The following is a 13,114-nucleotide window of genomic DNA, read 5'->3' on the forward strand; positions in this document are numbered from 1 at the left end:
TTGTCAGAAAAAAATTAGTCAAAGTTATGGTTCTGTGTCACTCAGACCCAGGACCCAGTTACATTGCACTTTGAACTGTGTGCTTTTAGACATCTGTGTGTGAAGCAGAATTGTGGAACATCATCAGAGGTGACAAAAGGGGCAAACCCTGCACGCTGCTATGTAAGAAAGGCAGCATGCAGCCAAGACAAGGTGAACTGGCCTTGCCAATCCAGTCAGATCATGTCAGATATAATGCAACAGAAATTACTCAACAGCCCACAAAACTGGAGTATTCAAACAGGAAAGTATGAGACTTTGTTATCTCATAACTGCAGAATTAGAGAAACTGCAGGAATCAAGGAGTATTTTGAGAGTTCACTGACTAATTTTTTAAAGGACCTAAGAATTTTTGATTACCTCTGGCAAGTCTGCCTACTAACTACTTTGTCTGTTTGGGATCTGCTAAATCAGAGGCTATTTGTCTTCACTAAAATTATCCCAGATTACAAATTACAGTTTAGTAGTCAGTGCTAAGAACTTTATGCTTTGGGACAATATGGTTTCATCACTTTAAAAACATCTTCCTTCCATTCCCTGTCTTCCCCACCCCCAGCCCTGTTCCCCCAAACTTAAACTATATTAACTTAAATTCAGAAGGTATTCAGCAATATTTGTAGGGTTCCTCTGCAGCACTTTTGACTAAAACAACAGAAGCAGAGAATGTGAATATTATCTAGTGATCAGTGTTCTAAGAGCAAGACAAGATTGTGTTAACCACTCTGCATAAAAATGCAGTAACATTAGCTTGCTAAGAAGGCAGAAGACAACACTTCTGTCATATCCAGAAAACACACAACTCCTGCAAATATTTCATTTCCTGTCACTCTCCTCTCCCTCCACTGATACCTATCCAGCTCCTGGACCCCTGATAAACTGCTGGAACGTCTCCAGAGAAGCTGCTTTAATGGTTCCCAGCTGATGGCACCCATTTGTCTTAAACTCTCCCAGCTGATTAATGCAGTGGACACATTTATTTGGAGTTCCAGTTGCTCATGGTTTGTTTTGGAACACGTTGTCCCTTCACAGACATGCAAACAACATTAACTTCTCGTATTTGTTCTTTAAACTTCTTTCTCTGGTTACATCCCACAGACTATTTTTCTAGACACTATGCTCTCTACAAAACTGTCTACACTGACATCTTGGCATTCCTAAGTATTTAAAAGGATCATGGAGGAAAAGATCATAATGCAACAGTATTATTCCGGGTAGCAAATGAGGTTTATTACCCATGAGGTTTGATCCTCTGGACAGTGAGCTGTGTTGGAGCTGGAATAGAGAATATCATCCTTGACTAAAACAGAGATTGCTCTTAGAATGAAAGAGAGGAACAGGTTCAGATGGATGTAGTTCCGAGTACAATGAAGTTTTCTAAGAAGAGATTTAAAAACAGGCATTTTAGAATTTGAGAAAGCTCTTGAACAGACTTCTATTACTCTTTGGTTGTTTCTTATTAATATGAAGCTTGAGTAAGAACCTACCCTTTCCTCCTCTGCCATACTATCAGTTCTGTTTTCTTTTATCATCATCCTCATCATCATCATTACAGGCTGTCCAAAATATGCAAATAATGTATCTCTTACTCCTTTTCAGTATCACAGACCAAAGCATCCCAGTGTTATTTCTCTCACACTTTAACATAAGCTGCCAATATTATATCCTTCTAAGTGTGCGCTAATCCCACTATGTTTCTTGCAAATAAAATTTTATTATACTGCATGTATTTCAAACATGCTCACATCTACTGTTTTTTGCTAAGAGGTTTATTTTGGTCAAAACAAGAACACTGAACTGCACCTGGATATAAGAAGCCAGAGCATTTTAGCAAGTATGAGCAACACAAGAATGGAGATGCACTAGGAGCCATGGTGGTCTGCAGTGGCAGCTCCCAAGTGGTCTTCACATTTGGATTTTTATTGAAGAACAACAAATAATCCATTCTGAAACTACTAAAGTAAGGGCAGTTACAGGGAGGGTAGGGGAGTAAGTAACAGAACCATCTTGCTAGTCCCCAGTTTGCCAGAAGATGTAATAACAGGTAGAACTTCAAGTAGTTGTCAAAAATCCAGTAATTTCTGTGGCCTTTGCTGAAAAAGGTTCTGAGAAAAACTGAAATACTGCTGTTACGCTGGACAACATCTCATGATCCTATGGAATTCAGAGATGCATGAATGCTGCAAACGGGAGGAGAATATTTTTCTTGAGTAACTAATCTAGAACTAATTATGTGTCATGGTTTGAAACTGTCTTTTTAATTTTTCCTTGCAAAGTTCAAGCAGAGAAAGTGAAAGAGTGTAAATAAGTCACTATTGGGTGTAAGAAAGCAAAGTAGTGATTGTTCTAAACACTTCCATTGGATAGATAGAAATGTTTAAGAACTATTACTCAAAACAAAGTGGGCACTCTGCATTCTGCAGTCGGGGTAGTTGCTGGGCTGTCTAGCTGCTGTTTCTTCTCTTCTGGCTGAAGATAACACACTGACCTTGGTGAGCTAAGTTAACAACTTCTCTGCTTTAATTAACTCTGCTTTCTGCCAGGGGGGTCTGGAGGGGAAGCCCCTGGGAGAGAGGCCCCTTTGGGGGGAAGAAAAGGGAGATTGGTTTTGCTTTTTCTGTTGCTTGTATATATTTGTAAATGTTGTGAATTTTGTATATTTGTACATATTCATTGCATTTCATCGTAGGTTGTAGATTCTGCTTGTAAATACAGCTTTCATTTGCTTCCAGACTGAGCTAGCCTGGTTATTGTCGGGGGAAGGGGGAAATTTCAGCTCACACTGACACATTATGAGATCTTAATCCTGTTCAGGATAAAGCAAGGCCACCAAATCAACATTTTGGAGGCAGTCAGCAAGAAAGTGTTTTTATTTGAAATAGGCATGATGATTCAAAATAACAAAGAAATGCTGCTCTTTAACAATGAAACAAAACCTATCATGCTTATTCCTTTGATACAACTACCTTCTGATATAAAACTACCGGGGAGGAATGTTTAGAGACAGTTAATGCACATGAGCACATCTTGAAATGACAGATTCATACTTTTCTCCTTGGTAAGACACACACCTGAGAAAACAGATATCTCTGTGTTTTATGTAGAACTAACTCCAAAGCTAGTAAGATCTACAATGTCAGTGTTATGTAGAAGTGTGATGTTCTACAGTTTATTTTCACTCTGAGTTGTAATAAACCAATCTGATACAATATCTGAAAAATACTATTTATTTTCAATCACTTGGATTTCTACTTTTTTTCCTAAAACTTTATGCCATGTTAAAACTTAGCATTCAAAATAAGGAAATAGAACATTGCATTGTAAGATGAATAAAGCAACTTTTTTGACTAGGTCAAAATTTTGCTGTTTATAAAATGTTTACATAAGCAAGATTGTGCCTCACCAAACTAACCTCCAACAGGAAAATGTTATGCCAGAAAGTTACCTATTAGCTTTAATTATAATAGGTACATAGAATATTATGTGGGGAGTGGAACCACAGTAACTTTGTTTTGAGGTTGAAAGATTAGACAGATATAAAATCCTTTCTTTTTACAATGTGTCCTGTACAAGTAAAAAATTAATGGGAACCCATATAATGTTTCAGTAAAGATTAAAATCAAGTCTGGTTCGTTGGAAGAAATGCAAACCAGAGTATCACAGAAACAACTTTCCTGTCCCCATCCAACAGTTCTGCCTTTCTTGTGCTGACATTGTGAAGAACTGCAAAGCCCTGAAGCTGTATCTGTTCTGCCAGACAGTACACAGAGGTAACCTAAATGTCACCTACAACAGGTGGCAAAAGTCAAGTCACAGTATTTTAAAAAAAGAATTTCCACTTCCGTATCATAAACACATCATCTACAGTTTAATTTAACTCCACATCATTCCATGCTTCCTTTCATTAAAAATACTGTCCATATCCAGGATTAAACGCAGTATAATTTGAAGCATGCATATACAAACCCAGCAGTGCAGAATTTTAATAATATCTTGTGTTATTAATAATCAGACTTCAAATCCTAATCTTGTTTAATGAAGCCAGGATTCTAGTGACTTCCAATTTTTAATTACTGAATCTCCTTGAGATAGCTTCATTTAGAAGAGTTGTTCTTTGCTCTTCGTTTTAAACACAGCAAGGTAAAAGTTTGCTGGTTCCATTGAAAGGTGAATGTGTTTCTGGCTGATCTTTATAAAACGAATATTGACATTCCCTGGAAAGAACCCTGGTACCTTTCAGGGCAAAGTATGTTTCTTGGATAGGAGGAGGTATCAGCTGAGTAATAAAAAGTTAAAACTTAGAGAAACATTCTTATTTTCCAAACTCTTTCCTTAAAAATTACTATATTGTATGGGATACCCTACAACATGTCTGGGCAACAGACAGACAGACATTGGCTTTGCATCCACTTCTGTTATTGATAATTTACAACTGCTTCAGCTGCAGCCTTCTGTATTAACTGCCTGCTTGCTACATGCGTGGGAAATTTCTATACTGAATGCAACTCTACGTTAGGGGGCCCCTGCACCCCCTGCAGATAACAGAGAAACTGCCTTCTTTAGAGGGAGACAAAAGACCTCATGTTCCTCCTGGAAAAATGCTTGGGTCTTTCTACTGATTCAGTAGAGAGTGGGGAGTTCTCATCTTGGGCATTTAAAATGAAGCTGAAAGTTTTGGGTACACCTTCTGCAGTTCTTTATCTGTGTCTTGTAACTAGCCTCTGGTGGCAAATGACATTCAGTGGTCTCTATCACACTGTCTTAAATGTGCTACTAGTTGTGAGCAGTTTTGAAAATGCACAATCTGCCTCCAGCATTTGCTGGTAGAAAGAAGATAATCATGAGTGACTCCATTTTATTTTTTAATTATTCCATAAAATAATTATGGGATATGTATCTGAACTGAATAGTCTCTGAACATTTAAATGCTGGGAATATTAGACAGCAGATTAAAAGGCTTACAGAACTCACCATCAGAGTGCCTTGCAAATTACACGTACTTCCTATCTACCAAACCTGAGAGACGTATTTTCTTGTTTTTCTTGGTGCAGAGTGGAATGGAAAATGTGTGTGGTAAAGATATGAAGGTGGAGAGACTGAGAAAAGTTATGCTACTGATAATAGCATTTTGCAGTTTTTATTATCAGTTGGAGATTGCTTTCAGCCTCAACTCCCAGGAATCAAGCAAAACCAACAGACAGTACTGCCTTCCCTAATCACTGCCTAACAAAAACATTGCACACCCAGCAAAATTAGCCATAACTTTACAATCCTACTTAGAGAAATTAATGATTACCTTTGATTACAGTCCCCCTGGACACCACTCAGAAGCTTTTGTAATTATGGCTGCCCACTTGTCCCATGTTGATATCAAGCATCCTACTAATTTTCAAGAGCAAGTCAAGGCGTCCTACTTTAATAAGTAGGAAATGCTTTATATGATCCATTCCTAAATGACTATTATTTCCTACAAGGGCTGTAACACCTCTACATTTGTAAAATCAAGTTAGCATTACATTGTTGTCAGCTGTTTACTTGAGAAAAGTATAAAACTGATCCATTTTCTAAATGTCTAAGCTATCAGACAACATTTAAAACGGTTTTATGACTGCTCATATTTACTCAAGAAAAATACATACCTGAAAAGGCAAAGAATTATACTTCCCGTTGTGAGAGCAATCAGAGATACACTGTGTCCAAGGGTATAAATTGCCTTCACCCTTACATAGAAGTTGACCTGCACAGAAAATACATATGCAGAAACTACTTACTGATACATAAAAATTGACCGTGAAATGATAGAATTTTCTGTTAAACAGCTCTGAAGACTAAATAAATACCACTATTATTACTCTTTGCTCTACAGTATGTGATAAGAATATCTTTATTCCAACATATTTTTGCAAGGCAACATCTTAAGCCAATTGACCTCAGAAGAAAAAGCAACCTCAGGAGCTCAAATCCTAGTCATATAAGCTGGTACAATTTCAGCTGATTACCCCATGGCAGTGAGGTCAAAGAAAGTATCATATTCATCAACTTCCATAAACACAACCAAACTGGGAAGGATGAGCCACAGTTCAAAAGACTGTGTTATCTCTGAAAGACAGAAACTCTCTCAATCCTTCTGAGGGAGTGTATTTTGTAATGCAGTTATACGAGTTCAATTTTAAAGACGTTGCTAAAACTTGGAAAGGAAATTGTCCAGCAGAGGAAAAGCAGACTGAAGTCCACAGTCAGCTGATCAGCTGCAGTTATCTGTAAATTCACCAGCTACGTATGACTTTAAATCCTATTCTGAATGTCAGTATCAATAAAATAATGCTAAGTATTTTCAGAATCAAGCTGCTTCTTCATTTATGTCCACAATGAAATCATTAGACTGACACTATTTTCCACTCAAGCTAGACAAAATATTAAAATGGCAAAGGTTTTCACCACATTGAAATTTAAGTTTTTAATAGTGATGTTGAGCATGTTGAGTGCACATAGGTATGTGGCTCACTTTCTCAATGTTTCTAGAAAGTAGCAATGAAGTAATACTTTAAAATAAACTAAGAGCAAAAGGAAAGAACATTGTTCTAGCTACAAAAATATTTAAGCAATAAAAACCTCATTATCAAATTGTCTTTTTTTCTTTTTTTTTTTTTTTTTTTTGCTGGCCAGAGTAGGTGATTTGAAGCTACAAACACACCCCACTGAAATGAGCATGTCGGTTCTAGCACCAGATGACTTCAGACCAGGACATGAGATAAGAACAGCTTTGCTGGCTATCATGGATGACTATTTATTACCAGGCAAAAAATGATAGAGATCTCCCCTCTGCCGAGATCACACTTCTAGCATTTTGCACTACCCTGTTTCTACACACTACTGATTAGGCACCTACATATCAAGTAATTATCTAACTTAATGAATTAGGATTTACAAGTTGAATTTCAGCCTTTCAGACTTTAAAGTATGTGGCATGTGAATTTAAAACAACTGGGAAGAATTTGATGTGATTGATTGCATTGGCATGGACACAACTGAAAGACCCAAGAAATGTGTTCTTGCACCTGCCCTGATGGTCTCAACACAGCTGAGTTAGTTCCTATTAGATAAGAAAACCTGCTCTGTAAGGTGAAGGGTTTTACATTCAGCTTCTATTCTGAAAGGGTAACAAAACTCTTCTAATCACTTCTTCTGATGCAGTTTTTTGCAACTGAATAAGTTCGCTGCTTATAGTCACCACTTGTATTATATAATTCTCTAATCTAGATTAGTACAATCTAGACAAATATGGTACTTTCATGATGTTTTTAACCTTTTCAAAGGTCCAAGTATACCAGATCTAGGGACAGAGTGTATATTCTCCTTAATTTTTGTCTTGCCTGGGAAAACTTTTGTTTAGGAAATACGTAAATTGTTTGCTGCCAAGTATAGGAAATGCGTATCCATGTTTAGTCTGCATTGCCTTTGCTCATTTTTTCTGTATTTTTGCCCATCTTCATTTCAGAATGAACTGCACTGCTCCTACATTTCTCTCCTTCCCTCATTCCTGTCCTATACAACACACCTATTACACTTTCCTAAATTAAGAACACAGAATCAACTGATTTACAGATGTGAACAATCCACAGAGATACCTGTTCTGAGCTTGACAGTAACTGTCAGGCAGGCTGAATGTACAATGACTCCTGTCACTTCATCCCACTAATGAGAACAGAAGAGATTGTCTTCCTCCTGAAGAACACCACAGTATTTAAAATACTATTTCTGACATTCTGTACACTTTGTGACCCCTATAACAAATAATCTGACTAGAACCAAAACAAGAATTATATATCCTTTTAGACCAACCTAATGTCTGCTACGATCAGCATGACTGAATCTACCTGCTGGCCATTCATCTGCCACCAGACGAACATGAAATAGCTACCTGGAGGTGTAACTCAGGATTAAAGCTACACTCTGACATTATCTTAGCACTGACCATGGTTATATTGTTCAAACTAATACAAGCAAATAAGAAATAATTACACAATCATCATACAACACAGATTTTTTTAACTATGCACTTGAAATTCCTTCTCTCAGACCACTTTACTCGCACAGTATAATCATGGCCAAAAAGCTTTAATGGTTTAGAATTTTCTACTGATCAAAAACCAACCCTGCTTCACAAACTGTCTCAAAGCTAAGTAAACAGTAGTACATTTTGAATCCATTAGGTCAAAAATTGCCATGATCTTCAAAAACAAGCAAACATTTTATATAATTAGCAGGAAGCAATTTACCATAGAATTAGTCAGGGTTGGAAGGGACCACAAGGATCATCTAGTTCCAACCCCCCTGCCATGGGCAGGGACATTTCACACTACATCAGGCTGGCCAGAGCCTCATCCAGCCTGGCCTTAAACACCTCCAGGGATGGGGCCTCAACCACCTCCCTGCACAACCCATTCCAGGCTCTCACCATTCTCATCAGGAAGAACTTCTTCCTCACGTCCAGCCTGAATCTCCCCACTTCCAGCTTTATTCCATTCCCCCTAGTCCTATCACTACCTGATATCCTAAGAAGTCCCTCCCCAGCTTTCCTGTAGGCCCCCTTCAGATACTGGAAGGCCACAAGAAGGTCACCTCGAAGCCTTCTCTTCTCCAGGCTGAACAGCCCCAACTCTTTCAGTCTGTCCTCATAGGAGAGGTGCTCCAGCCCTCTGATCATCCTGGTGGCCCTTCTCTGGACACCTTCCAGCATGTCCAGATCCCTCTTGTAATAAGGGCTCCAGAACTGGACGCAGTACTCCAGGTGGGGTCTCACCAGAGCTGAGCAGAGGGGGAGAATCACCTCCCTTGACCTGCTGGCCACACTTCTCTTGATGCAGCCCAGGATCTGGTTGGCTTTCTGGGCTGCAAGTGCACATTGACAGCTCATGTTGAGCTTCTCGTCCTCCAGCACCCCCAAGTCCCTCTCCTCAGGGCTGCTCTCCAGCTAGTTCCTGCCCAGCCTGGATTTGTGCTTGGGATTGCCTCGACCCAGATGCAGGACCCTGCACTTGGTCTTGTTGAACCTCCTGAGGTTGGCTTGTGCCCACCTCTCCAGCCTGTCCAGGTCCCTCTGGATGGATCCCTTCCCTCCAGCCTGTCTGCTGCACCACACAGCTTGGTGTCATCAGCAAACTTGCTGAGGGTGCACTCAATGCCTCTGTCCATGTCACCAACAAAGATGTTGAACAAGAGTGGTCCCAGGACTAAGCCCTGAGGGACTCTGCTTGTCCCTGGCCTCCACTGGGACATGGAGCCATTGACAGACACTCTTTGGGTGGAGCCATCAAGCCAGTTCTTTATCCATCTTGTGGTCCACCCATCAAACCCATGTGTCACTAGTTTGGAGACCAGGATGTGGTGTGGGACAGTGTCGAAGGCTTTGCTCAGGTCCAGGTCGATGACATCAGTTGCTCTCCCCTTATCTATTAATGTTGTCACCTGGTCATAGAAGGCCACCAGGTTTGTCAGGCAGGATTTGCCCTTGGTAAACCCATGCTGACTGTACCCAATCACCTCTTCACTATTCTTCTGTCTCAGTAGTGCCTCCAGGAGAATCTGCTCCATGATCTCACCGGGCACAGAGGTGAGACTGCCTGGCCTGTAGTTCCCTGGTTCTTCCTTCTTACCCTTTTTGAAAATGGGAGTAATGTTTCCCCTTTTCCAGTCAGCGGGGACTTTCCCAGACTGCCAGGACTTTTGGAATATAATAGAGAGGGGTTTAGCAACCTCATCTGCCAGTTCTCTCAGTACCTGTGGGTGCATCCCATCGGGTCCCATGGACTTGAACACTTTCAGGTCCTTCAGGTGATCACGAACCTGATCTTCACTTATGATGGGCAGTTCTTCCTTCTGGTTCTTGCCATTAGCTTCCATGACTATTCCAGGAGTGTGGCTGGAGGCCCTTGCAGTGAAGACTGAGGTAAAGAAGTCATTGAGAACCTCAGCCTTTTCCAGGTCCCTTGTGACCATTTCACCTGTTTCCTTTCTGAGGGGGCCCACACCTTCCCTAGACTTCTTTTTACCATTAATATACCTGTAGAAATTCTTAGTGTTCCCTTTGCCCTCCCTGGGTAGATTCAATCCAAACTGTGCTTTGGCTTTCCTAACCAGGTCTCTTGCTGCTCGGGCAGCTTCCTTATATACCTCCCATTCCAGCTGTCCTTTCCTCCACTCCTTGCAGAGTTTCCTTTTAAGTGATAGTGTGTCCAGCAGCTCCTTGCTCATCCAGGCAGGCCTCCTAGCATTCTTCCCTGCTTTTGTCTTTGTTGGTATACATTGCTCCTGGACACAGAGGAGGTGGTCCTTGAATACTGACCAGCTGTCCTGGGCCCCTCTTCCCTCTAGGGCTTTGTCCCACGACACTTTGGCCAGCAGATCCCTGAAGCCATCGAAGTCTGCATGCCTAAAGTCTAGGGTCGTAATCTTGGGATGCGTCCTCCTGGTTGCCCTGAGGATCTTAAATTCTACTGCTTCATGGTCACTGCAGCCAAGGCTGTCTCTGAGCCTCACATTGGTTACCAGCCCTTCCCTGTTGGTGAGAACAAGGTCCAGCATAGCTCATTTTCTTGTTGGTTCCTCTACCATTTGGAGGAGGAAGTTGTCATCTATGCAATCCAGGAACATTCTGGATTGCTGGTGCCTTGCTGTGTTGTCCCTCCAGCAGATGTCAGGGTGGTTGAAATCACCCATGAGGACCAGGGCTTGTGACATGGAAGGTGCTTCTATTTGCCTGTGGAGGGCCTCATCTGCTTGGTTCTGCTGGTCAGGTGTCCTGTAGCAGACCCCTACAGTAAGATCTCCTTCCCCTGTCTTGCCTTTAATTTTAACCCATACACTCTCAACCAGCTCATCATCCTTGCCCAGGTGGAGCTCCACAGATTCCAGCTGGTCACTGACATAGAGGGCAAATGCCTCCTCCTCTCCTTCCCTGCCTATCCTTCCTAAAGAGCTTGTACCCATCTATCCCTAAATTCCAGTCATGAGAATCATCCCACCAAGTTTCAATAATAGCCACTATGTCATGACATCCCAGGAGCACAGTGCCCTTAATTCATCCTGTTTGTTGCCCAAGCTGTGTGCATTTGCACAGAGGCACTTCAGCTGGGCTGGCCCTGCCGTCCTCTTGTGCCAACTCCCCTTGATTTCCACAGAGTGTCCTGGTGCGTCATTCATGGCTTGCCTTAGGGCAGCAAGTTATCAGACTCAGTATCAAAAAGGATGCAATCATACTGCAACTTAAACTCCCTGTATGAATGTAAACAGAAGCGTCTGAATTTGACTGTAACACCTCTATACCTGCTAGTGACTCAACAAAACATTTGGCAAATTATGTTCTGGACTTATATGTTTATTAAATATACACACTGCCCCCATAAAGACAAAGGATTAAATTTGTCTTATGGTAGTTGAAAACCAGGAAATTACTTTAGAGTAAAACTGACTTAGTTATAGCTCCTACATATTTGTCGCTACTTTGTATCTTGCATAGTACCATTTAGAAACAAATTTCATATTGTATTGCTGCAAATGAAATACGCAAAGCAATACCAAATCTAATAGCACATAGATCTGATACCCCCACAAGATTGGCAGGAATAAAATGAGTGAAAAAAAGGCATGGATTGACCAAAACTTAATTTAAAAATAAATTATATTTTTAAAAGATTTCACACACATTAGGTATCAAAAACTCTAGATTTTATACCTGTATTTCAAGCATAAACTGACTCAAGACATGCATGTGAAACTGCAATACCACTGTGAAACTGCAATACCACCCCGAAGCTGAAATGCCGTGAAATTTTCTGCGAGTTTAACAAAAATGGTAGTTTTGCAGCAGCAGTAAGAGCAGCTGGCTTCTGCAAAATATTCACAATTATCTGAGAAATGCTGATTCCAAAAATGAAATCCTACCACTTCAAGTTTTGAGGATAATATTCAAATTGCAACCACTAAACTAAACTCAGTGCATAGGCACAGCAGAAGTCAGTGGCTTAAGATTTGCAGAACAATTTTATGAAAATGTTTGCAGGATCTGTAACTGCTTTCTTTGTGGCTCCCTAATGTTATCAGTTTTTAAAACACCCACACACACACAAATAAATTTGATTAATATAAGTTTGTGTAATTAGTATTATCCTCAATACAAAATCTATTCTTGCAAAATCTATTCTTACACACACGTGTTCTGTCTTTGTAGAACAGCTTTTTTCTGCTAATGCTTTCTTTAAAATTAGCTTCATGTTCTTGGATTAAGTTCAGGAGACAGAAGTCTTCTGTTTGTTTCACAGAACAGTCAGCACAGATGCTCCCAGGCAAAACTGTTACCCAGTGGAGCTTTCTACCTCAACCTCGGTTTGGAAGGACCTCTAGGGATGAGAGGGTATCTCAGTGCTGGAGGACAAAGCACTGAAGATTTTTAAATACAGTTCTTGCCATCTCTTTCTGTATGTCTTAGGTAGAACACCAGCACCTCTCCACAAACCAGACAGAACAGATCTGCTAGAGCTATTCCATGTTAAAATTCAATTCTAAAATCCAGAAAACTCAAAACAGTCAAGTATTGTTATTTGTGAGAGGACTTCGTCTGTTCATGATAAAAAGAGTTTTACTGGCACTATGAACTCATGCTTGCAAACAAAATCATGCCCTGTTGGTCTCAGCAGGAAAACAGAAAACAGGTAAAAGCTATGATGGGAAAAGTACTTCCCTCAACAAAAATAAAAGAAATACTACATGCAAAGTGAAAACATTATTTCTTCTACTTACAGTGTATTCAAGGTACTTTGCTAACTTTCACTTGTAACTGCTAGCACAAATTAAAGTCCAGTATAAAACTACAGTAATTCTAGTGACCTAAAAGAATTCTGTTTTGCTTATAACTTAAACACAAAGCAGCTATCAAGTGGTGAATGTAATACTAACAGATTTTCACAGTATTAGGATGTGTTATTATAGAAATTTTTAGAAATAACATCATGCAAAACACACCATGCATGAGCCAGGTAACACTGCGACATGAAAAATACAGATGCATTGCTGCAATTAC

At 40.2% G+C, this 13,114-nt stretch overlaps 1 protein-coding gene across 1 annotated transcript in view; it reads right to left on the reverse strand.

Moving 5' to 3' along the window:
* Nucleotides 1-13,114, reverse strand: part of VIPR2 (vasoactive intestinal peptide receptor 2) — a 49,927-nt gene that overhangs the window by 20,860 nt on the left and 15,953 nt on the right. Inside the window, exons 5-6 of the mRNA XM_054390025.1 lie at nt 5,676-5,773; nt 1,272-1,413 (exon numbers count right to left, since the gene is read on the reverse strand). Coding sequence (XP_054246000.1) covers nt 1,272-1,413; nt 5,676-5,773 — 240 coding nt within the window. The remainder of the gene's footprint in view (nt 1-1,271; nt 1,414-5,675; nt 5,774-13,114) is intronic.

This window comes from Indicator indicator, chromosome 20, assembly GCF_027791375.1.
Source record: "Indicator indicator isolate 239-I01 chromosome 20, UM_Iind_1.1, whole genome shotgun sequence".
NCBI classification, from domain to species: Eukaryota; Metazoa; Chordata; class Aves; order Piciformes; family Indicatoridae; genus Indicator; species Indicator indicator.